The sequence below is a fragment of the Rhineura floridana genome, chromosome 1 (assembly GCF_030035675.1).
Source record: "Rhineura floridana isolate rRhiFlo1 chromosome 1, rRhiFlo1.hap2, whole genome shotgun sequence".
In the NCBI taxonomy this organism is placed as follows: Eukaryota; Metazoa; Chordata; class Lepidosauria; order Squamata; family Rhineuridae; genus Rhineura; species Rhineura floridana.
In genome coordinates, this window is record NC_084480.1 from 318989311 (window position 1) to 319016383 (window position 27073).

The following is a 27073-nucleotide window of genomic DNA, read 5'->3' on the forward strand; positions in this document are numbered from 1 at the left end:
ATCCAGCACAGGCCACGCTGGATCAACCCATGCAGGGTTTTCTCAGGAGAGTTGTCAGATTTTCCCCAAACCCATAAGTTCCTGCTTCCCTAGTTCAGCCTTTGGCGACCTGGTGTCCTCTAGATGTTTTGGGACAACTCCCATCAGCCCCAGGATCATACAACTGTGCTAGCTGGTGACAGTGGGGGTTATAGTCAGGGCTGTGGAGTCGGAGTCGTAAGCAATTTTGGGTGGAGTTGGAGTCGGTAGAAATGTACTGACTCCGACTTCAAAATAAAATTAATATTTTAATATCAATATTAATGTATTAATATTAATACATTAATATACATTTGCCATTTACGAAGGAGTCAGAGTCAGAGTCAGACAGTAGAAAAACTGATATACGTTTGCCATTTATGAAGGAGTCGGAGTCGGAGTCAGACAGTAGAAAAATTAATATACATTTGCCATTTATGAAGGAGTCGGAGTCAGACAGTAGAAAAATAGAGGAGTCGGAGTCAGAGTTGGAGAATAGAAAAATAAAGGAGTCGGAGTCGAAGGTTTGACATACCGACTCCACAGACCTGGTTATAGTCCCAAACATCTGGAGGGCGCCAGTCTCAACTAATTCCTAACAACGTGAACCCCATATACTAAACAAGTCCAACTTAGTAAATTAAGAAAATGTGTTTCCAGTAAGAGCACTGATCAAACCTGAAGGCCAACCCTACAAAGCCAAGACAGATGGAAACACAAGAAGCACAGACTTCCCTGAGAGGACAGACTATAGCTTCAGCTTCTTGCATAACAGTGTCCTCCAGAGTCTGAGAAGACTGTAGGATCATGCTCATCTATACCCAATGGAAGATGGCCAACAGCCATGGATTAGAGTTGTAATCCAACAACAGCTAGAAAGCCATAGCCTCCCCACCTCTACCCTATAAACCAGCCTTTGCCAACGTGGTGCCCTCCAGGTGTTTCGGACTACAACTCCATCCTGCAACTGATTGGAGTTGCACTCCAAAACACCTGAAAGGCTCGAGGTTGAGAAAGGCTGATATAAACACAGGGTCAGGCAGGCTAAATAACCCTCCCCAAACACACACACCTCTGATACGCTCTACATGTCTTTGGGAGGCTCTCCTGTCCCCTGCAGACTTTCTTCTTTTGATTTACAAACTAATACAGGTCTGGCACCGTTAGGGGTGGGTTTTCAAAGAAACTTCCACCTTGTCTATAAGTGGCCCTGTTTTACTTCCATCACCAGTTAGCACAAGACAATGAAGTCAGTATCAGTATCAGAAAGTGCCCAGCGTTCGTTGACCAGGTATTCTAAGGGGAAAAAATCAGTGCAGTTTTGAAAGGTTGATTCTGACATCCTGATTCAAAATGGCACCCAATTATATCCAAAGAGAGAAGACTCTGCTCCTTAATCTCAGGAACCATCATGCAAAATTTTATTATGGTATCTTGAGACAAACAACTTTCTGAAATATATAGTCGCTTATATGTCCACCAGCACAGATATCAATCTTTCAGAGTGAAAAGTATGAAGAGAACAGCTGAAACATCAGGGCCCTTACAGGAGACTCTAGAGACAAAAAAAATGTAGTTTGTAGTTGTGGAATCAGTACAAAAGGTTTTCTTTCACTGAGCCTAATTTAGCAGGTCTTCAATACACCAAACTACAATGATCCAAGTAAAAATGGGGGGGGGACAAGAGAGCATTCTGCATGGCTTTTCAATCAGGACTTGAGTCTCCCAAGGGGAACAAGACCTTCAGGAGAGATTTATCAATGACCTCACTGTCATGCCCCATCAGACGGTGCCGGGGGGGGGGGGGGGCTGCTTCCTCAGTTCCGTAATCCAAGAGGGGCACAAGAAGGTCAGCTGCTAACAGGGAAGGACCATTTCACGAGCCTCAAGAGAATCTCCTTGGGACTGGCTGGATTGCCCATTGCAAGATGGCCTTGCAGCCCACTGTTGGCGAGATTAACACGCACAGAAGCCTTTCCTGGGTATCAAGAAAGCAACAGCCACTTTGGACACAAGAATATCTAGGATGCTGGAAGCAGCAATGCCTTCTGCCAAGGAAGTCTCAGGCACACACGTGCAGGGGGATAATTGGAATACAGCAGACATCATAACGAAGTTTAATTCCAATTCCAGTCTGTTGCAGCCAGGCTATTACAGGAAGAACGTTTTCCAGTGCATGTACCCATCTCTGATGCATTTCAACTTTATCTCAATACCTCTACTAATTACATCCCATTTCATATACACAACAAATCTTCACCTTTTTCCTCAGTAGTGCTATTATCCAACCAGCTCCACATGTCAGACTCGCAGCGCGCTCCGTTCCAAAGGATTGGAGCCGGACATCATTAGAACAAAGAAATAAGGAACTTATGAGGCTTTAGGGCAGACAAGTTCAGCTGATTTAACAGTTCAATCAGCCACGATCAGTCAGGCAGCAGGATTTGGGGTTTTTTTTAGCATAACCCAGGAATATACATGAACTCAGTGAAGAAGGGTGCTAGGAGATCCTACATCTTTTAGGATGCTACATGCTACATCCTGTGGCATGAGAAAGCATCTAAACACAAGCCTGATCTTTTTTTGTCCAGAAATTTTATTTTATCCATATGCAAAGCTATGCAGATTTAATCAAATTAGAAAACCAAGCACCAAGCTAGACACAACACTACTCAAACAAGTAGTAAGTGCATGGATTATATTTTGAGCATGGTTCTTGAGCAGATAGCAGGAGCCATGTTCTGGGTAGGTCAGATCAGCACCCCAGTGGAAGGGGGGTTATTCCTTTGCTTTCACCCTTTCTGCTTTGCCCCACACACCCTCTGCCATATCTAGCATTTGCACTGGGAGAAAAAGTCCCCATTGGCACCATTACTAATTGCATGAATAGCATCCTGTCTCGTTTGGCAGCAAGATAGCATTAGCCAGGTGACAGTCATATAAAATTTGTATGTTGTCAACTCTAGGCAATAATTAATGTATATGGTAGACAACACTACATTAAAACCCAAATGCCCCAATACCTCTACCCCAACGTAGTTGCAAATGTTCAACACATCTACTCCTCCACCCTTGCCTAGTGTGGTGTAGTGGTTAAGGTGTTGGACTACGACCTGGGAGACCAGGCTTCAAATCCCCACACAGCCATGAAGTTCACTGGGTGACCTTGGGCCAGTCACTGCCTCTCAGCCTCAAGAAAACCCTCTTCATAGGGTCACCATAAGTCGGGATCAACTTGAAGGCAGTACAGCACCAGCTCAACATTCCAGTCAGCAGAAACCAGCCCAAACTGGAAAGATTTTGAGGGGTTTGGGGAGGGTTTTTCTTCTTTGAAGTACAATTCTTTTCCATTTGTCTTTGTTGAATTCTTCTGCTATTTATAATCCAGTTTTGCCAATTTAGTACACAATCATTTTGTCCCCTAATCCTCGCCCCTGAAGTATCAGCAATCGCTCCCTACAGTGCTGCTTGCAAGCATGATGAGGGCACGCTCCATTTTCCATCCAAGTCATTAAATAAAACCTCCACCAACTTTTGTTTACACCCACATTAGGAAGGGAGATTAATTTAGGCCCACAAGATTATGCAAAGACACTGGGGATTTTTTGGAAAGTCTCCTTTGCTAGTGTTTCTGCTGAAGAGCCACTTGGCGCTATGACTGCAAGGCCGTATTGATTCTGCTCAAGCGCTCCACTGTACAAAAGAAGCTACTCTACAAGGCCTCGCTGTAAGCCACACAATTGAGAGAAAATGAAGGCTGATGTGCTGATTTCTCACAAATTCACATCTGAGATAAAACTGCAAAATGGCAAGTGGTTTATCCACAGCCAGACTACAACTTGGTTTGCTGAGCTTTGACACAACAGATGGATTTTTTATATAAAAAAAAAGCAAAGGCTCACAAAGGTTAACTGCTCACATGAGTGGCACGGCTGCCCTTTTGGTCAGTCCAGGAAAGTAAATCTTGATCAACTGACCAGTTAGATGTTGGGCCACTAACCAAACCACCCACCACGTGGTCCACAGCATAGATAGGCGCCCTGTGACCCTCCAGACGTTGCTGGAGTACAGCTCCCAACATCCCTCACCACTGGCCACACTGGCTGGAGCTAACAGGACTTGGGAGCCCAACATCATCGTTAGGAATAGGAGCCTCTCCTAAACGGGATGGAATGGGGAGATTGCTAAGAATGGGTAAGACACTTTGAACACTAAAGCACTCTTCTTAAAATAGTGCAGTTTATCCTAATTAAGTAGCTCTAAAGACCCTCATCCTTTTGTAGGTGAACATGAGAAACACATAGCTAGAAAACAAGCTATTTTCACTTATACCAGAAACGGGGAACCTTAGGCCCTCCAGATGTTGTTGGACTTGAGTTCCCACCTGCCCTAGCCAGCATGGCCAACAGCTGGCATGATGGGAGTTGTAATTCACCAACATCTGGATGGCCACAGGTTCCCCACCCCTGACTCAAGGTTCAAAAATTCATTCTGCCAGGAGGAAATGAATATATTTACTCAACTAAGTCACAAAAGTTCTCCCACATACCCTTTTGGCACTTAGCTGCTCAGCCCTGTACTAATCTGCTCTGGGACATCAGAGCTGCTGGCTAAAGGACTGTGCCCCTGCCGATCCACATGCACTCACTGCAAGTGACATCAGAAGAGATCAGACAGCGACCTCAAGAGAGACAGAGCAAAGACAAGCAGACAAGAGAAGTCAAAGGCTGAAGAAAAGCTGGTATACTATGAAACCACACCATTCGTCATGCTCATCGAAGGACAGGGACTAGGCAAGGGGAGAACATGAACCAAGACCTTTCACAAGGGCACCCTCCCAGCATCCAGGACTAATCCCTGCTGCAGCCCATTCTTAAGAAAATAAGGAAAATTCTACAATAAAAGCCTTTTAAATAGAGACCTTATCCCAGTCTGCACCTGTGTTGGAACTGCTTTTTAATATGTTTTTAAAGCTTTTTTAAAAAATATATGTTTTTAAAGATGTTTTGATTTAATATATACTTAAAGAGATTTTGTTTTAATATATGTTAGTTTTTAAGATGAGTTAGAGCATTTTTAGTGTTTTGTTTGCTGCCCTGGGCCCCTTCTGGGAGGAAGGGCATGACAGAAATTTAATAAATAAATAATCTTATTTATTTGTTTGTTTATTTATTTATTATTTGATTTATATCAATTTATTGATTTTACTCTTCATGCAAATTGCAACTTCTGGCATGCCCTTTAAAGAGATTTGAAATAACCTTGCAATTTATCATCCAAGATCTGGCATCCTTATATGGCACTTACATATGTTACTCTTTCATATGTCTGATATATTTATTTATTTATTTATTATTTCATTTATATCCTGCCCTTCCTCCCAGCAGGAGCTCAGGGTGGCAAACAAAAGCACTAAAAAAACTTTAAGACATCATAAAAACAGACTTTTAAACACATTAAAACAAAACAACTTTAAAAACATTTTTTAAAGCTTTGAAGACATCTTAAAAAAGAAAAAACGTTAAAAACATTGTTTTTTAAAAAAGGGTTTAAAAAACATATTAAAAAGCAATTCCAACACAGACACAGACTGCGATAAGGTCTCAAAAGGCTTGTTGAAAGAGGAAGGTCTTCAATAGGCGGCAAAAAAATAACAGAGATGGCGCCTGTCTAATCTTATCGAACCTTAGCATTCAGAAGCATCCAAAGAGTCCCATAATCCACAGCACTCTCTCCAGAGGATCTCTTCTAGGTCCAAGTGAGTTACTCAGTCCCACAGATTTAAGCTCAACATCTGTTGACATGCTGCAACTGTGGGAACACAACTGGAGCTATATTAACCTTCTCAATATTTTTTTTTTTTTTTTTTTAAACACAAGCTGCTAGCCCTTATGGCTACAAAAGTATCTCAATATTGGGACAGCGCCTACCAAAATCTCAGAAACTAGGTCATGGCGCTGAATAAGATTCCCAGCAGCTGAGGAGTGGGCTTTTGTGACCTTACCCATCTCGCTATGACCAACAAGATGAATTATGCAAAGCAGCGTTAGAGAATAAAGTGGCAGGAAAATAAGGGAAATTATACAAAATCTTCTCATGTGAATCATTTATACAGGCCACAGGATTTGGGTTGGGTAGATACAGAAATTTAAGTTCTGGCAGAGGGTAAGCACCACCCTGAACAAATCTCTTCCCCTTCACACACAGGTAGAAAACATCAGGGGTTGCAGTGGCTTCAAAGGAGACATGCACTCCACAGCTGCATAACTGCACATAAGCAACTCTGCCATTACTCCGTGAGCCTTCTGGACAGCTTCTGAGCATCCATCTGTCTGCTTCTTCCTCTTCAGCAAATGGACAAGAAACACGACAGCTCATAATGACAAATCAATAAGGGAGAGCTTTGGGGAAGAAAAACCAGCCATATTGGAGGAAAAGAAAGAAAAAATGAGACAGTGGCTCATGAAACATTTAGTATTTTCAAAATTACTCCTCCCATATTTTTTTCACCATCACCCACCAGGAACTTCAGGCGACAAAAGTAGGCACAGAAATCATCCACCAAGTTATAATAGCCATGAGCACCCAGCAGGGCAGAGGAAGGAGGAGACATTTTGCTTTACACTCTTAAAAATACGGGGCAAAAATCCGTCAGTGGAGGTAGAACATAGCTGTATCCTCCATGAATTTGTCTAAACCTCTTTTAAAGCTATCGAAGTTGGTGGTGATCACTGCCTCTTGGGGGAGCAAATTCCATATATTAAACATGTGCTGTGTGAAGAAGTCCTTTCTGTTGCCTGTCCTGAACCCCAATTTCGGTAATCACGGGTAGATGGAAGTATAGTCATGGGAAGGTGGTGAACTACAACAGAAGACGAGGGCAAGGCTATCTACGCTTTGTTCCTTGCTGCCACTCCTCTCATGGACAGGTTCCTCATTACTCATCTATGGTGTGTACTGGCTTATGCATGTTGCTGTTTAACGCCAGATCGGTACACAATAAGACCACACTCATCCATGATTTGATTGTGGAGGAAGGTGCCGATTTGGTGTGCATTACTGAGACCTGGGTGGGTGAGCTGGGAGGAGTTGATCTGACCCATCTTTGCCCACCTGGATACTCAGTGCAACACCAGCACCGGCTGCAGGGATGGGAGGGAGGAGTTGCTGTGGTCTACAGAACTCTCATCTCCATCACCAGGAAACCACTCTGTCTTGGAGCTGGCTGTGAGGGCCTGCACCTGGTGTCGGGCCAAGGAAACAGGAAACTAGGGCTGCTGGTGGTGTACCGTCCACCTTGCTGCCCGGCAGCTTCTCTGACCGAGCTGGTGGAGGTAATCTCGACTGTGGTGTTGGAGAAGCCCAGAACAATAGTCCTGGGTGATTTCAATGTCCATACTGAAACTGCCTCTAGTGTTCCAGCTCAGAACTTCATGACCTCCATGAGGACTGTGGGGCTGTCTCAAGTTGTCACCAGCTTGATGCATAGGGCAGGGCACACCCCTGAGTTGGTTTTTGCTCCAGATGGAGGAACAGGTGGTCTGGAGATGGGGGGTGGATGTCACCCCAATGTCACGGTCAGACCACTTCCTAGTGAACTTTAGACTTATGGCTCTGATCCTTCTCTGCAGGGGTGGTGGACAGATTAAGATGGTCCACCCCTGGAGACCAATGGATAGAGTAGATAGAGCAGGTGACCCTGTTGAAGCCCTTGTCACACTGTGGAACAGCGAGGCGCGTTGGGCTCTTGACACAGTTGCCCCCAAGCGCCCTCTCCAGCATTGTGGAGCCTGGTTTGCACCTTGGTACACCACTCAGCTAAGGGCAATGAAACAGGCTGGACGACAGCTAGAGTGCAAGTGATGAAAGACATGCTGTGAGGCTGATCAGGCACGAGTAAAACATCATAACCGTGCCTACTGTGTGGCGGTGAGGGCAGTGATGAAGGCCCACTTCTCTGCCTCCATCGCATCCTCAAGTAGCCGTCCAGTGGAGCTTTTCTGTATTGTCAGGGGTCTGTTGACATAAACTCCAGGAAAAGGAGTTTTAGACCCTTCGGAGGCCCACTGTGAATTGTTTGCAAGGCACTTTGAGAGTAAAGTTGCTCACCTCCGTAGCAATCTTGATGCCCCATCCACATCTACTGTAGTCCCCAATGAGGTGGTCCAGTGCAATGTATGCAGCAACTTCTTGGGAACGGTTTCAGCTGATGCAGCCTGATGACGTAGACAAGGTGCTTGCGATGATGTGGCCAGCAACGTGTTCTCTCGACCCTTGCCCTTCTTGGCTTATTAAAGCTTGCCAAGGGGGTCTGACCAAGTGGATCCAGGGTGTGGTCAATGTATCAATGTGGGGAGTGGTTCCAGCCGCCCTGAAACTTTAAAACTGCAGACGATGAAGGTCAGAGTATGGGGCAAGGTCAGTAATAGGATTATGGGTACTCTGTGAACATGGCTGATTTTTAATGAATTTCAACAAATTATGACATCTCTGACAGAAAAAAGGCCAAAATGTTGGAAGTGGGGCAAGAGCAACTCCAGTTTTGTTCTTTTGTTTAAGCTCCAGAGGGAAGATAGGGCTAGGGTCCTCCAGATGGACAGGCTTGTTTACCTTTACCTGTGATGCTCTGACTGACTTCCTTCTGTCACTAGACTGATACGTCTTTAGGGAAGCTTATCTGCCCTTCCTCCTTCCGCCCTTTCCACTCCTTTGTCCTCTGACTGTCCGAGAGACAGGAGACATCCCTTTTGTCTCTGCTCTCTCCGAGCATGGGGCTGACTCCCACACCTGGGCGTTATACCTCCAACTTAGTTAGTTAGAACTAGGTTTGCCTTTCTATCTACTATGTATTTCTATAAATAAAGTAGCTTTTCTTATTTTACTAAGTCTCCAGTCTCCGTGATCCTGATGCAGGGTAAAAGCCTGCTTTCTTAGGTAAATGCACACACACACGCTGGCACACTCACATTTCAACATCTGCTGTCACTCTGCTGCTGCTGTGCTGCTTTAAATGGAATTAAGCACACAAATACACACAGCGCAACACAAAAGGGGTCTGGTTTTTCCCCCTCTTTTTACACTTTGAACTCTCGAATCTCTCTGACTGTTTCGTGTATCACCATGAAAATTTAGAGGGTTGTTAAGCAAGCGTTTGAGTTCAGGACTATGAGTTTTGTAAGGTTTTGTTTTGAAATGAACTTATGGGAAACATCAGAATGGCATGGGGGGTATTTTCAATTTAACACTGCGCAATGCGAAAAATCCATGCTGGCTATAGTATACAGCCACTCTCATGGCTATATAATACTATTATTGATTTTATTGCTATTACTATCATTGTGATTAACTGATTTGTATACCACTTAATGCCAGAGTAAGCTCCTAAGCAGTTTACAAAATACACAAACCATAACGGGACCATTAAAATATAAATATCCACTGTCAAAATACACAACACACACACAATATCCCTACGTCCTCTAATGAGCTCAAGGAAACATATATGGCTCTTCCTCCCCCTCCACATTTTATTTATTTATAGCAGGAGCCCATTTTATCCTCCCAATAACCCTGTAAGGTAGTCCAGGTTGAAAAATAGCGATTGATCCAGGATACCTAGCGAGCTTCCCAGGTCCGAGTCTGCCACTCTAACCACCACACTGGATACCTGGATCTCTTCCAGCAGGACTCTTCCTGTGCTCTACTTCGTGTGCCAAGAGACATTCTAGGAAAAGCAGTGCTGCGGCACATTAGTGCATAATGAGTTCACTGTGGCAGGAGCATTTGGTCAACTGATGTTCATGCCAACATCAAGTGTCTAGCCTTTTACGATACCACAGGACGCCTTGTTGCTTCTGAATCATATTGACATTTTTGTTGTTGTTCTGAATGCAAAGCAGAGGGAGAAACCGTCCCTTGAAAGGAATTGGACTGTGAGCCAGATATCCCCAATGGAGTTTCACAGGATCCTCCATTCAGCAGAGGCAGGTCCACCAGGGTGAAGGGGGGCAGTGCCCCACCAACCTCAGCCTGCCCTCACTTGCCAGCTCGGTTACTTACAACCAGCCCAGGGGACGGACCTGCTCGTCGGGTTCCTTCCCTTAATCTCCATTTTGTCCTTGTACAACTCTGCAGGGAGGAAGATGGGAACTAGTTGGCTCTGCCTGTCATTGGCTCCGCCTGTCATTGGCTCCGGCAGCACCCACTGTTGGGCTCCCTGCCTTACGCCCTACAAGTCCCCAGCAGGCACAAGCCGCCATGGCCTCCATCTCCCCTTCCTGTGGCTTTTTGCCACATGTCCACTTTTAGAATCGGCAAGCCTCTGGCAGTAGGACCCTGACCAGAGCCTTGCTAGATACAACAGTGAACGACGGTCCACGAAAGTACAAGTGGGAAGCACAGGCATTTGTCCTTGGACACTTCGACATGCACGGAGGGAATCTCACCCTGGTCCTGTAGAAACACATACCCTTTCCCGTGCCCTGATCCTGCAAGGAAACAGCAACCCCCTCAGGTGCATTACAGAGGGTGGCAATCATATGTCAACTATTACCTGATACAACTTAAGCTAGTAATAGCAGAACGCAGACCTGGGATGTGGAGCGCTGGGGAGGAAGAGCTTTGTTTTAGCGTCACTACTTAATTTTTGGCAACACGCTCCTTTTGAGTACTCAAAACAGAAGATTTATGTACCACCCATTGCACGGCTTCACCAATGCTGCATGCATACGCAATGCTAGCAATAAAGACCTGCTTTCATTTCGATAAGCGGTTTTGTTTTTGCCAGAGACCCACCCCCATTAAAAACACTACAGTAAGCAATAAGGAACGACAAACCATGCTTTTGTGCCATCTAAGGTACAAGGCTTAAAAACCAATTACCTTCAGCCGCTGGAGAAATGCAGCCATTCCAGGGTAATGTTACACGTCTTAAAATATGTCACTGATGCCATTAGAAGACCGACACCGAAATGTCTCTTGTAGCCCAGAGGGGCAATCTTATTCTAGAACGAGCTTAACAGCCAATGCCTTGTAGAAGGCAAACATCTGTTGGTAAAGGGGGGGGGGAGAGAAACCAGTGCATGCATCTTAGGTGAGAAGTTGGCTTGGTCCACTAACAGGAGCTGGCCCAACAGACGACACGAGCTCACCCTCTGTAACGCCTCTCATTGTATGCTACCCTCAACACCAAGAATACCTTAGAGAAACCCAGGTGGCTTCTGAAGTGATTCCCCATCACTGAGAAACAGCAGTACTTGGGGAGGCAGAGTGCAGAACACGGAATAATGGGCTCAAGTTGCAGGAAGCCAGATTTCGACTGGACATCAGGAAAAACTTCCTAAATGTTGGAGCCATACGACAATGGAACCAAAGACCTAGAGAGGTAATGGGCTCTCCGACACTGGAGGCATTCAAGAGGCAGCTGGATTTGGATTCCTGCACTGAGCAGGGGGTTGTACTTGATGGCCTTAGAGGCCCCTTCCAACTCTACTATTCTATGATTCTAGGAGTAGATCACAGCACAGGAAGCGGCCTTTTACTGAATCAGACCATAGGGTCATCTAGCTCAGCACTGCAAAAACCAGCTTGGCAGCGACCCTCAAGGGTTTCAGGAAGGCCTTCTCTCAGTCCTACCCAGAAATGCCAGGGATTGAACCAGGAACCTTCTGTGTGCAAAGCAAAGCTAAGGCCCTTCTCCTCCAAGTTAAAGCAGCATTTGGAAGGGCAACGGGCCCACAGTCTTGGAGCGAGGAATAATGCCTTCTGAGCAAGCAGCTGGTCAAACGCTTTGCAAACAGAAGTATGAGAGGACTGCAAGGTGCAAACTCAGGATGGGTAATAAATTCATAATATCAATGCAGCCAAATTCATTTATTTGTTAATTAGAGGGCTGGAGGGGGAGGAATTACAGTCCTACAGATAAAACAAAAAACTTTCAATAGCTAGACTACAATGCATCCAATTCTCATGTCTTGCAAGCTACTTAGGGAGCGTTCCTAAATCAGCATAATATGTGCCAAGTTAAGCTAGTGCGAAGCATGCCAGACCCAAACCCTGTCCAGGAGTAAGGCTACCACCAGCTGAGCCGGACCCCAAAACAGGCAGAGGGTAAAAAAGCCTTTAAAACAGAGTTTTACATCACTCTTTTCACCAGCTTAAGTTCTGCCAGGTCACATGACTGAGCTGAAAGGAGATAGGATCCAATGCAAGTCCCCCTACCCGGCCTTGCCCCTGCCACGTCCATTTTGGGAGACTTAGGGCAGCCTCAGCTGAGCCAGGATGGGAAACCTATGCTGGCATTGTCCCGGCTGAGCCAGAGATCTGCAAGCTGAGCCAGTGATCCACCAGTTCCTAATCTGCTCATCCTGGCAGATCTTAGGTTTGAATTGCCTGCCTGAGCGGCCATCTCTAACATTTATTTATTTATTTAATCTATATCCCACCCTTCCTCCCAGCAGGAGCCCAGGGCAGCAAACAAAAGCACTAAAAACACTTTAAAACATCATAAAAACAGACTTTAAAATACATAAATACAAAACATCTTTAAAAACATTTTTAAAAAAGCTTTGAAGACATCTTAAAAAAGAAAAGGTCAAAAACATTTTTTTAAAAAACAAGGTTTAAACACATCTTAAAAAGCAATTCCAACACAGAAGGCTAAAAACATTTTTTTTAAAAGGTTTAAAAACATCTTAGAAAGCAATTCCAACACAGACGCAGACTGGGATAAGGTCTCTACTTACAAGGCTTGTTGAAAGAAGATCTTCAATAGGCACTGAAAAGATAACAGAGATGGTGCCTGTCTAATATTTAAGGGGAGGGAATTCCACAGGGAATTCCATAGCAAATCTAAAATTTATTACCTCATTTCCATACATTTTTCCCATTCTGCATGAACATGAGTGGCTCAGCTTACTTCTACCAACAGTACCCCCAGGTTCATTTAAGTATTAGCCTGGTGGTAGACATAGAAGACAGGGAACTGCATGCAAGCTATGGCAGAGAACACCATGCAGGTGTTCTCTAGGAGGGAGGCACAGAGTACTCCATCCCTCCCCTGCTCCTAGAAGAGAAACCAAGAGACTCCTCCTCCACGTCCAGCACAGAAGTGCAGCGGAGTGTAGAGGAGGGATGGAGTTCCCCATCCATTCTCTTCCAGCCCCGAGCAGCCTAGCAATTTTTTTTTGTAGGCTAGCAGGCTTTATTTCACCAGGCTGCACTATCCACATATACTACAGGCTCAGCTGTTAACATTCAGTATTGTTACATCTCTCACATTTGCATCATGTCCTTCCTCCAATGGATTCACAGGCAGCAGACAGAGTACTGTTTTATCCTCACACAACCACCCTGTGAAATGGGCCAAGCCCCAGGCTCCTACTGGGAGGAAGGGCGGGATATAAATCCAATAAATAAATAAATATTATACGGTTCTGACCTCATACCCAGTCAGACGCCCCATCTGCACTGTACATCTAAAGCAGTATCATATCACTTTAAACAGTCATGGCTTCCTCCAAAGAATCCTGGGAGGCTGCAGTTTGTTAAGGGTGCTGAGAGGTATCAGGAGACCCCTGCATTCCCCTCGCACAGCTACAATTCCCAATGTCCCCTGGGACTATTAAGCCACTCTGGGAATTGTAGCTCTGCGAGAGGAGTGCAGGGGTCTTCTAACAACTCTCAGCACCCATAACAATCTACACTTCCCAGGAATCTTTGGGAGAACCCATGACTGTTTAAAGGGGTATGATACATTTGAAGCTGTATGGTGCAGATACGGCCACAGGACGTGTGCAGACTCATAGAATAGTACAGTTGGAAGGGGTCTATAAGGCCATCAAGTCCAACCCCCTGCTCAATGCAGGAATCCAAACCAACTCTGGGATATTCCTGGCAAACTCAGACCCCTGACGAGGGGCTTGGGACATCAGCTTATGCCCCAGCAACGAGGAGCAGGTGGCCTGCTGTTGACTACAATACCAAGCCCCACTGCACTGCTCAAAAGCCACTTCGTTCAATTTGTTTTAAAGCCTCCCATCTCTCAGCTGTGTGGAATTGCTTTTGCCTTTCCTGCTCTCCGAAGAGCACACACAAGCTTTTTACATGCCCTGGCCACAATTTCAACACAGCCCGAAGGATACTGGACCATAAATCGGGTGAACTGTCATCAAGAGAACAGTTATAGCTACCTGCCACAAGTTTCCTTGGAGGTGGCAAGGGAACACACGTTAGCAGGCATGCCAAATATATGCTGCATGACATTATTTCAAAAACTGGCGATAACAATTCAAATCTTTTTTTAATTTTCTCCCCCACCAATATATATACTCTGGGTTTCAGACAGCTTTTTGAAAGTTCAGTCTATAACCCGGAACGGATTCCACTGCCCCTACTGGACCTCTCCAAACTGAAATTAGGAGGCTCCAAGAAATTACTGTGGAAACATGAATGCAAATGGAGGACTGTTTTTATATAGATAGATAGATCTTCACTGGTCTGTGATTTTATTTTTGTTCCTATGTGCAAAACTGCCACTTTAAGTTAAATGTTAAATACTTCACAAATGGACAATTTCCTGGACGTTTTGCTTTTTCTTAATAATGTTATTTGTTATTTAGTTTAATTTTTGTAAATTCTATTTTTTTCATTGATGTACTATTATACTTGTGTTTATTTTTCTTTGTAAGCCGCCTTGAGGGCCTTTGGCCGAAAGGCGGGGTATAAATAAATTTGATGATGATGATGATGCTGACACGGAGCCACCAACCGCCACCAATTTTGGCCCTCCAAGGGTGCAACTGTTGCTACCCAAAATAAAACAGAAACCCTAATACTAAACCCACTACACTGGCTCTAATTTTGGGGTTGTTCTACTAATACATATTCATTTGCCCAGTAAATCAGGCACTAGGCCAAGATCTGCATTGAAATGTGAGCTCCAAAACATCTGGAGGGTGCTAGGTTAGGGAAAGCATGGAAACAGGGTCTTGAGGCAAAGGCTTCACAGACAAGGTGGGATTTAAGGAAGGACTTGAAGGGAGAAAGACACCATTTCCAAGAGGCAGCAAGAGGGAAAGGGTGCAGATTTTTGAAGGAGCAGGAAGATGCGCATCATTTTTTTTGTTTTAACTAGAAAGAGCACAACCACTGGAAATAGGAAACACAGAGTTTCCAACCTTCTCAGTAGACATGGTCCATGTATTTTCAAGCCTATCTTTGCACCCATGAGGTCTGCGACAACTTCCTTTAGAAAATTGAAAGTAGTTTGAGGCCAAACTCTGTACCTAAAACCACATTCTTAACTTTTTTTTTTGCACTCTCAAAGGCTGAACATGCCTACACACTACATATATTCTCACAATGGTGAGGCTTTCACATAATGAGCAGTAACAGCTGAAAGCACAAAAATGCACACGAGGCTTCTAAACAGTACATGCCCTCCGATGCCTTGCGGCTGTAAAGAAAGTTGACTATGTGTGGCTAAGGGGTCAAGGAATTCAGCTGGTGGCCTAAATTTCTCCTTAATTCAGAGGCCAAATCCAAAGAACTTAAGAGCAGCCCTGCCGGATCAGGCCAAAAGGGTGCCCATCTAATCCAGCACCCCGTTCTCACAGTGGCAAACCAGATACCACAACGGGAAGCCTGCAAGCAAGACCTGAGTACCACAGTGCTCTCCCCATTTGTGATTTCCAAAAACTGGTATTATTCAGAGACATACTCCCTCTGACGGATCACCCTGGGATGCTCAGCTCCCAAGAGAACATGAAGCTGAGATGGCATTGCACGAAGCAGGAGGAAGGTTCAGAGACAGCCTCGCTGCAACTGTCACCGGGCACACCAGCAAGGAATTCCCCCCTAATTTATTACACCTAAAGTGCCACTCATCTCTATACACATCACACCCCCCTCACAGAGGCCATAAAGTTCTGACGGAGAGCGTCAGAAAAGTATATTTACGCAGGGATGCTACAAGTCCCTCTGCAGGGATGGATCTGTCATGTATTGATTATCTGCCTGATGTTTCTCTTGCATTGAAACCTTTCTGAACTTCCATTGTGGCTAGAAATTATTAGCAAAGTAGCAATCAAACAGATTAGAGCTCCAGAAGCTTTGAATTGGTGATTTGGATTTGATGAGGAAGAGAACATTTCACAAATCTGAGTAAGTGGTCCTCAAAAGCTGCAATCGCAGGCACACTTACCTGGGAGCAAACCTCATTGAACTTAGTGGGACTTACATCCAAGTAAACATGTACAGTACAGGACTGGGCTGCAAGTTTCACTAGTCTTCCAAGATACCCCAATGAATTTGAGGGTGGGGAGGGGGATGCAGAGTAAAGAGTGGAGAACAGCATCAGATTATTAGACAGCAACCAACTAGTTCAAACTACAAGCAGGGTTTAGATTACACATCAGGGAAAACACACTGATGGTCCAAGCAGTTTGACAGTGAACAGACTACCACGGAAAGTAGCAGCCTTCATTAGAAGCTTTAAAGCAGACGCTGGGTGGGTACCAGGGGTGATGCAGCAGCAGGCTTCCTGCATCAGTAAAGGGTTGGAGCAGAGCGCAAAAATGCCTGCCACTCTGTGGTAGTAATGAAAGATGAGTGCATATTCCTAGAGTCTCTTCATATTAATTCAGGTTTTGTGATGGGGAAAGAAAAGACTCACAGAATACATGCAGAAATTATTTGCAGAAAATGGTTGCAACAGCCCATGCCACTAGAACACCTCCTTCTAGGAAGAAGGGTGGGACATAAATGTAATAAATAAAACAAATAAATAAATAGACAACACACACACACAGTGGCATGTACATCTGCTAAATGCAGCGAAGTCAGGCAAGGTCTTAGGGTTTTTTTAATGCCCCTTTAAGCCCTCTTAACATTCCCGTTCACCAGCCAATTGAGTCAATTGCTCATGTGGTTCCGCCATTTTCTCCTCCCTAGAATATTTAGTTAACAAAATTTATATATTACTTGACTAATAAAACCTCTAAGCAGTTTACCAACCCCCCCAAAAAAAATTAAGAGCAATAAAGCCCAGGTATTTAAAAACATTCAAAAAGACAATTAAAATCAACACTAAACTAAACAGATATATGTTTTAATCTCAAACTCTACATGTCTGCAGGCTTGCCTAAACAAAAATATTTTAAGCAGGCACCAAAAAGAGTTCAGCATAGGTGCATTCCTAATGTCAATAGGCAGGGAGTTCCAAAGTGTAGGTGCTGCCACACTAAAACAATGATTTCTCACAAGTGCAAACATGTGGCACCAGTAACAGTGCCAGTTCCACAGATCGTAGGGGTCAAGTGGGCACATCAGGGGTAAGGTGATCCTGCAAGTAAACTGGTCCCAAACTGTTAAGGTATTTATACACTTACAGTAACACCCTGAACCTGGCATGGTAGCAAAATGGCAACCAGCGCAGATCTCTGAGCAGAAGTGTCATATGCTGGCAGGGTCTCACTTCTGTCAGCAACGGTGCTGCAGCACTCTGCACTAAGTCCATTTTCCAGATCACACACAAGGGAAGCCCCATACAGAGTGCACTGCAGCAATCCAGTATCAACAGACCTCAGGCTGACCTAGAACCTGTTAATGTAGTTGCAGTGGTGGCAGTGCTATATGAAACAGAAACAAAGAGGGCTTCCTTGGCTCATTGGACAACGGGCAGCCATCCCCCATGGCTAGATTTGGCCTAAGAGTTACCCAGGGCCAATCTTTATAATATACTACCAGGCTTGCATGAAACCAGTTGGGTGTCACTCATTACCAGTGGGATTAAAAATTGCTTCTAGGTATGAAGAGACTCGAGGAATATGCACATCTTTCCTTATGACCACAGAGTGCCATATTTTTTTATGTTCATGGCTAACTTGCAGATGCTCCCCTCTGCAAACTGAGAATATTTGTTCCTTTATTCCCACCATTTCAGCCCATTAGTGTGTCGCAAATGATCAGCATGTATATTTATGTGGGTGGGCAGATGGACTAAAATTAACTGTGGGCTAGTAACTTATTTGCAGTGCTATTGTGGTAGATAAACCATTTAACTAACATGCAACTCGCATGAAGTACAGAGAAAACTAAAAGAGGAAAGACTCACACCTATAATCATGTCCAGCACATCCCACCCCAGAAATGGCTGCATTTTGATCGCTGCCATGCCTATGAACCCACCCTGGCTCCAGGGCCTGAAAGGGTTAGGCCTGTAGGAGGCACCAGAGTAAAATCAATGCAGCAATGAGAATGGGTCTTTGGCTCAAAGAGTTGGTAGTGCTTTTAGCCAGATCCAGAGAGGCTGCATAGCGCCACAGAAGTAATTTACATTCAGGCAGAGCGCAGAGCTAAATAGGCAGACACGAGAAACGTCAGCCCCTACAAAAGGGGGGGAGGAAAACTGGAGGGGGCGCCACACACACAAAAAATTGAGAAATCAGTGTCACTTTGTTTTGTTTTCATCCATACTGCATGGCAAAAATTTAAAGCTCAGTTCAAGAGCTTCCATTCCAAGCACAACTCAAAAATAAAACAGCAGCCAAATACAGCGGTGTGGCCTAAGCAGGGTCTTCTTATTACTGGCCCCTTCCAGTGTTAAGTCCATTGGAAAGAACAAACAGGCCTCAAGTTTTTACATTTCAATCCTCTTAGATGGAAATATATTTAACCAGAGCACTGATATGAGCTTAGTTTTAGGCAATGGGCACAGGACACTTCTAAGCAGTTAAGGAAGGAAGGGCTGGCACTTCGGGGCACACAGCATGGCACAACTTGAACAGGCCCCACACAGAAACTACTTCCCTACCGCCTTGGAAGAGAGGGATGAAGACACCCAGTTCTTCATTTCTTGTCATGCCATTACCTTCCTTATAAACTCTGGGGTCCCAGTAGTGGTGTACCTGAGCGGAGCCAAAATACTGCTGCTTATTTCACACCAGGGCCAATGATGTCATCTCCTGGGGCCAGTTCTCTGCATGCCAAATAAAAAGGCTTTTCTCAGAGAAGAAACCATCGACTAAAATAATTAGATGGAGAGGTAGGTCATATTAATATGCAAAGCTGAACGTTAATTTTATTTCAACCATTTATATACCATTTGATTATGATCGTCTCTAAGCAGTGTTCAAGTAATTCAGTGCAATAAAGATAAAAAAGCAGTTAAAAACTCTAAAGTCAGAATTCAGTTAAATGTCTGCTGAAATAATATTCAGTAGGCTCCAGAAGTTCAACTGGGAAGGGACTCATTTCACTTCAACTAGAAGGGAGTTGCATAAGATTGGGCCCACCATACTGAACGCCTGGCTCCAGGTGAATACGAGCTGTGTATCTGAGCCACTGGACACCTAGCCTACTGTACAAAGATTTCTCTGCCCATTTTTGCCTCTGGCCCTGCCCACCACTAGCATACAGCCCTCAAAAGGTGCCCAGAAGGGAATACGGCCCCTGGGTTGAAAAACATCCTATACCCCTGCACTGGAAGATCGCTATGGTCTGAAGGCACCTAAGGCCAGCTTCCTGCTGAAGCTAAGCAGGGTCAGGTCTGGTTAGTGCCTGGATGGGAATCCGCCTGGCAACCATATGTAAGCCACCTTGGGTTTCATGAAAAAGAAAGGTGGGGTATAAATGTAATAAATAAATAAATAAATAAATAAAACCAAGGCATCCACCTGACCACAAGCTAAGAAACCCTGGGCTCTTGGCCAAGAGGCTCCATAATTTCCTCCTCCATCACCACCAACCCCCCCCCATCCTGTCCCCAAAGTTACAAGTTACAGGAAACTAGACTTGTTCTACTTTGCTTGAACCTGTAAGACACAATTTAAGAGTCCCATAAAAATTCCACTCCAGGCAACATACAGCCTGCAGATTGATATGTGAAGAGGCGTCCAGCAGACAAGATTCTTTGCAACAATGGATGCTGAAACCTAACTGGGTGTAAAGCTCACACAGGCCTCCACAATGCCAAGAGAGTTGCCCACTGCCACAGTTCTACTGCCCCATTTTTCTTCTCCTTTGCAAAACACCCTCTTACCAGCTCCTCGTAAAACTCTGTAGATACCACTCACATGTCACTCACACATGTTGGAATTGATTTTTAATATTTTTAAAACAATATGTTTTAACCCTTTTTTAAGATGTTTTTAAAGCTTTTTTAAAAAAATGTTTTTAATGTTTTAATGTATTTTAAGGTCTGTTTTTATTTTCTTTTAAAGTGTTTTCAGCGCTTTTGTTTGCCGCCCTGGGCTCCTGCTGGGAGGAAGGGTGGGATATAAATCAAATAATAAATAAATAAATCTCCGAAGTGATTTGGAAGACATCTGTAAAATTCCAGGACTAGGGGATACGGCAGCCAAAGGTGGGTCTCCTCCACATCCTTCTACCATGAGATTCCAGAGCAGACGACGTTCAGCATCTCATGCCCAAATCCTGACAACAGTCCAAGAACCAGGAGAAAAAAATACTTCCCCTCCTATTTCTTTGGCCAGATAAGTGCTTGGAATGCATAACTTCTTGGAGATCTCCACAGAGGAGAACCAAAGGCAGAACCCATGCACTGACATTTGAGAAACGAGTAAGACAGAAATCCAAATAGCTAAAACAAAAGCATTTAATGGGGTCAAATACGCCAGCACATGATTCAGTGACATTATGATTACTCCAGGTTTGGGATTGGGAAGGAATTTCAAGGGGGGGAGGGGGAATACTGAAAGAGACTTCGCAAAGATCAGCTCTACTGAGATCAGAAAGACACGCTCCATGCAAATTCTTCCTTGCAATAAAATGGCAGAACTTGCCATTCCTGGCCTCCAACCTCCACACGCGTTATTTCATAAATACAAAAGAATCTGAAGTCACCCAGTCCAGACACCATACCTCAAGGATTGAGCAGACCCTTGAGAGGATGAAGCCACACAGACCTCAGCAGGCTAAGAGGCTCAAGGAAGTGAGCCAAGCCACATCCTAAAGGGGAAAGCATAAAGTATTGCTGTCTGTCAAAGTGGCAGCAGAACACAGATTACTTCCATTCAAGGTCAACACCCCAAAACTGAGTCAGGAGCCAGAGCAGCCTTGTCATCCAAGCCCCACAATACTGCAGAAAAGCCTCCTTCCCTCACTATACAAGCACATTAAGGAGCTGCCTCTACAGCTGGTATAGCACAGTGGGGAGGAGAGCCTGGCCAGGAGTCCAGAGTCTGTGAGTTCAAATCCCCACTCGTGTCACCTGGGCGTCAAGGCCAGCTAAAGATCACCCCACAGTGAGTGGCTCAGGGGTTAAGTGCCCTGCCACCTGTGAACCCGTGGGCAAGCTGCGTAGTCCCAAGGAGCCCAGTTGCCCCCCAGCTGGCACTTGCGGACAAGGAAGGGGCTGGTTGGTGCAGCTGTGGCCCTAGCCAGCTGAGGAGGACTAGCCTCAGAGGGAGGCAATGGGAAACCCCCTCTGCATACCGCTTACCATGAAAACCTTATTCATAGGGTCGCCGTAAGTCGGGATCAACTTGAAGGCAGGCCATTTCCATTTCCTTACTGACAGACTCATTCCCTGAAGTTCAAACAAAACTCTTCTCTTAAATGAAAAATGTCTTAAAAAGGCTCTTCAGCAAAAGATTCCAAGGCAGTGTACAAAAGCATGAATAAAATTCTTATCCGAATGTCTTCCAATTCCTTCAATACTCCATCTTAAGACTTAGGAGAAGCAGATAATTATGGCTTGAACACCACTAGCAATCTTCTCCACATACCGTTCTCTTCCATCTCTTAATTTTTTAACATCTAGCCCTATGAAGAGTTCTGGGGAACTTGAACGCTCATGCACTGCTTTGTAATATTTTGGCTGGCCTAATAGAGGCATTCCTCTAATACTGACTCTCTATTTTTCCCCCTTATGGACCAACACAACTACTTTTATCTTAAAACCAGGTTTCTCTACGATTCAGTGAACAGACTCTATGCCTGTACCTTAATCAAGATAAAAAGATGCATTGTGGACCCCACCCTGCTCTTTAGAGACAGAAATAGGCTCACTCTTGCTACATTCATGCTCCATTATTCAAAATGAAAGAGTGTGGGTCTATTCCACCAACACTAGACTCCTGAGCAATTAGCACTTGACAGCGCAGATGCAAATGAAGGCAGCTTCTCCCCGCTGTGTTCACACCAAACTAACGGGTGTCACGTTTATCAGTATCCAGTGCAACCATGCAGGGCGCATGCTGCATGCAAGATCTAAGCCACCAATTCAGAGGCAGGACTGCCCACCCACCTACCAGGTCCCATTGCCCCTCGCATCTCGCTCGCTATTGGACCAGCCACACACACCTCAATCTAAGCCGCCAGCTGCCTGTTCCACACAGCCGGAATCCTCACATAACAGCTCCACTCCTCTTGTTTTCCAGGTGTAGAGTCATGTTAGCCAAGGTTACCACTCAAGGGTTAATTCAAGTGGTATTGGGAGGGGGATGTATAATTCCCCATCTTGCAGTAGGTTAGCAAGCAGCTCACATGATAAAAGAGCAAGACAGAGCAGGCGAGGAAGCTCAGGGACAGCAAATGTAAGGCGGTCCAAGAACAGAGGCATCACCCCTGGATGCTCCGAGCACAGCGCCATTCTGAGTCTGCCGCTGCAGCCCCACACACTCCACCCAAATGCAAACCTTTACCCCCTCTACACCCCAATCCCTCCCACTGCACCAGCGGACCCCTGGCAGCCCACCCTGAGCATTCCAAAGGGCAGCTCCAGACCGAATGCCTGCATCACCCACGCTTGCAATCTCAACCCTCGACCTGCATCTCCCCACCGCCACCGCACCCCAATCACACTGCATTTCCCCCACCCGGCTTAGCTTCATGGGCTTAAGCCAACGGCCAATGCGCCTCGTGGTGCTGTAAATAAGCATCCAAGCCATTCCACCCACCCACGAAAGCCCCGGGGCCCCACCTCTGGCCAAACCTGCATGCTTCCGACATGCCTCTCAAGAGGCTTAATTTCAGATGTGCCAATCCCCTACCAAACATGCCCCGGTTCACCTGGCTCAGGGCCAACTTAAGAGCCCATCCCTCCAAAAAAAAAAAATTAAACCCACCCACCATGCCCCACTCTGCACCACCAATTCTCACCTGCAATTAAACTCCCCCCCCAATGCACAAGAAGCACAAAGCCCTACAGATACAGCAGGAAAAAAATGTGCCCGTGTTCAGTGTAGAGAGAGATTTCTTTCTCATACATACACACACCCCATAGCTTTGGATAAAGGGGGGGGGGAGAGCTGACCCCAGCAGGGAAAGGGGCTGCCTTAAAACCAGAGGTATCTGATGAGGCGGCGGCAGCAGAGTGCCCCCACCCCAGACTCAAAAGCCCAGTAGCAGGAAAGGAAAGGCAATAGAAGCAGCGACAGGGCTGGGCATGGGGAAAAGCCACCTGCCAGTGGAGGGATGGGCCACAGCAGGTGCCATTGGGGGGGGCGGAAGAGGAAGGGGGCAGGGCTGAAGGGGACGGGCACGCAAGGCCCCCCAGGAAGGGGCAATCTCCAAGACACGGTGGAGAAGACAAGCGGGGCTGCCAGGAAAAGGGCACATTCCTCCCAAGGGGATGGAAGGGCTCAGAGGCCAAAGGATGGCATTCATTGGCCTCAATCAGTTCTCCTCCCCCCCCCGCCCGCGCACACACACAGCCCCAAGGAATAGCTCAAGGCCCTTCCCCAGTTAAAGTCCCATCACCGCTCAGCTATATGGGGAAGCCTTTTGCCCCACCCCACACAAATTGGTCAGTATTTTTGGGTGGGGGGGATGGTGGTAGTGTCTGGAGAAGAGCACAGTTAAGGGACCGAATCAGAAATGGGGAGAACCTACTGGGCCACCTCCTCGACCCCAGCTGAACGGAAAGAAGCCAGGCTTCTGGGGTGGGAGAAGTGGAGGGGTCAGGGAGGAGGACCTGCCCCTCCAGATCGGGTGCCCCAGGCTGGAGAGAGGAGGGGCACCCAGGAAGTGGAGACGGGCACCTGGGGTTAGAGCCACCGAAACTGAGGGTGCAGAGCCTCCTAGAGGTCCCCAGAATGGGCTGGAAGGGGAGAAGCAGCACAGGGTTCAGAATACATTTTGGGGGGTCCCCTCCGAGCACCTCAAAGAGACCAGCATCCCGTCCATATACCGGGTGGGGCATAGGTGGCGACTGGGGAGGAGGAGTATGCAGAAGAGGGGACCCCCTGCAGAGCAAGGAAGACACAGGAGGAAAAGCTAGGAGGGGTGCCCTCCCCATAAGTCTCATATGGGGGAGGGAAGGGTTTGAATGCCCCCCCTCCAGAAGGGAAAAGAGCAGGGGGGAAGTCCAGATAAAAAATGAAGGCGGTGGTGCTACTGCTGCTGCAAGGGGGGGTCCATAAAGCAGGGCAGTGGAAAGCAGAGGGGTGCTGCAGAAAACATGGGGGGACCCAATGAGCTGCGATGCAGGGTCCAGAAGGACTGATTAAAAAGGGTCTGGAAGTGGGAGAATGGAGCGAAAGTGCCCCTGAACCGGGAAAGAGGGGCCGCGGGAGTTTAAAATAAAGGGGGTGCCGACATGGCGATGGGTGGGGTTGCTTCGACCCTTACAGGGTGCCCCCCACCCAAAAAATGATATCAATGGAGCCAACGTGGTTGAAGGAGGAGAAGAAGCCGCCGGACGAGGAAGGGCAAGGGTTGGGGGGGCACTGATGCTATGGAGGTATTTGGGGGGGAGAAGAGAGGGCAGACTTCGGGGTGAGAGAGCAGGTTCTGGCGCTGGAATGGGGCTGATCTGGCTGGAGGGGGATGCAAAACAAAAAAAAGGCAAGCGCCGGAACGACTCGGGAGGGGGGGCAGATTTGGGGGAGGGGGATCCTGGCGCCGCAGCACCCGAGGACCTGGGACGGGGTGGGGGCGCCCCTCCCACCGGGGCCGTGATGCAGCAGCCCCTCCCCCGGGGTGCGAGGGGGGCTGCTACGGGACGGGGTCTCCTGCCCCCCACCTAGCGCCTGCGGGTGTCTGGGGGGGTCTCCTGCATTTGGGGAGGGGGCGTCCTCCTACCTCTCCGCCATCTTCTCCCCCGAGCCGGCGGGGTCGTCACCGGGCGCGGCGAGGGGCGGCGGCCCCCGCCCGGCAGCCCATGGCCCCGGCAGCGCTGCGGCTCCTCGCCCCCCGCCGCCGCCACCTCCTGGCTACTGACCGACTGACTAACTGGAAGCGTCGGCCAGGAGGAGACGATGCAGCCGCGTCCCGCCGTCACCACCGACAACGGCCCGCAGCCAATCGGAGTCTCCGGGGGGCGGGGCCTCCGCGCTCAAGACTCCGCCCAGCCAACCCGGCCAGCAGCCTGCTGCACGGCCCCGCCCCCGGCGCCTCGGGTGCTCATTGGAGCTGTAGTTTCAAGGCTTCCTCTCGACAGCCTGCCCATCCACCTGTGCTGGCGGCCATGTTTGGGCATAGAAAGGATGGAGAGAGGAAGGCTCGGGAATGCGGCCGCCCCCTTACCCCACAGACAACACGCTGCCCCCTCCCCAAGAACAGCGCTCAAAGAGACACCCCTGATTTAAAATGCTGTCCCCTCCTCAGTCACAGGCGTATTGGGAAGGGAAGGGACGGTGGCAGGAAGAAAAGCACTCTGCACATGCTCAGCGGCACCTTCTTTTTAATGTGGACAAAGCCTTTGTATTTCAGATTTCATGTGCACATTCCCCGTGCTCATCTGTAACTTGTCATGCCGCTAAGACAACTATTTCAGTTTCCAGCACTATTAGTTTCCACTATTTTAATTTCCTGCAACTGGAACGAATTGAAATTTCATAAACCTCCATTGATAGGTACTATCTCATAGTTCAGTATTTGTAGAGTTACTGGGTTGTATTCAACTAAGCCCTGCTCAAAGCAGACCCCTTTGAAATTAATGAACCTAAGTTGCTCATATCCCTTAGGGTAGAATACCAATTAGCACTGAATACCACCCAAAATTCCTATGACACCCACCTCAAGCCAAACTTTAGTTTTCCATATTTGGTAGAAAAACATGTATTTAAATCTATGCTAACAACACAAAGAAAGCACAATGTGGTGTCCTCCAAACATTTTGGACTTCACATGCTGGCTGGGTCTAATGGAAATTGTAATCCAAAACATCTGTAGGGCACCAGATTAGGGAAGGCTGCAGAAGTTAACTAGAGAGCAAAAAAAAAGGTACTTAAATCATGGTTCTACTGGAATAGTTCCTTTTGATAATGCACACATTAATTTATTTCTTTTTTGGTACAAATTAGGGCATGTTAAACATCATACACCTCACTCCAATAACTTTTTTTTAATGCAATACCAGGCTACACCATTACCAAATTAAAGTTTTAAATAAGTACACTACAGTTTTACCACCCTCAAAAAGTACCATTTGTATTTTATTTAGCAAGACTGATATGCCACTTAATAAAAAAAAATCCCTAGTGAGCATACAGTATTAATACTACAACCATTTATCTTCAAAATAATTCAGTAGGCACTGGTGACCGCAGAGTAGAATAAACCCTACAATACATTCCAAGGTACAACAAACAGAACCACAACTAACATCTTGTCTCCTTACACACCTCCAGGCTTCACATCAGCAGAAAACCTTCAGAGTTTGATTCTACCATCGTTTTTCTCCATCCATCCCACAGCACACAGCACTACACTCCTATACACAGCCCTTACCTATAGAAAAGCACCCCCCTCCGTTTTCAATTATATACTTACTGCCCCTCTTCCTATCAAGTCTACAACAGAGGTGTAGTCATCTGGGGTCTCGGGAGGGATCTTAAACCAATTACTTTTGGGGGAGCAGGGTTCCTATGTCTCCTAGGAGCAACTGAGAAGAGTCTTCTAACATGTTTCCTTGTCTTTTCCTTCTGACTGGAGCCAATCAAAGTGAAAGGAGATGAGTCAACCACTGAGAAGACTCTCTTCAGTAGCTAAGACTCTCCCCTTTCATGCTTATTGGCTCCTAGGGGCACCTGTTATTGTTGGGACAAGGCATTAACAAGGATCTCATTCTCAACCCACAACACAAAGAGGG

General features: G+C 46.4%; 1 protein-coding gene across 4 annotated transcripts in view; it reads right to left on the reverse strand.

Moving 5' to 3' along the window:
- ARHGAP39 (Rho GTPase activating protein 39) overlaps nt 1–27073 on the reverse strand; it is a 242709-nt gene that overhangs the window by 209129 nt on the left and 6507 nt on the right. For 2 of the 4 annotated variants that reach the window (XM_061607089.1, XM_061607085.1), the window contains exon 1: nt 25063–25188. The exons of the other annotated variants lie outside the window; for them this stretch is intronic. In XM_061607089.1, coding sequence (XP_061463073.1) covers nt 25063–25073 — 11 coding nt within the window. In that variant the 5' untranslated portion in view covers nt 25074–25188. Of the gene's footprint in view, nt 1–25062; nt 25189–27073 lie in introns of those variants that run through there. 4 annotated transcript variants of the gene reach the window in all.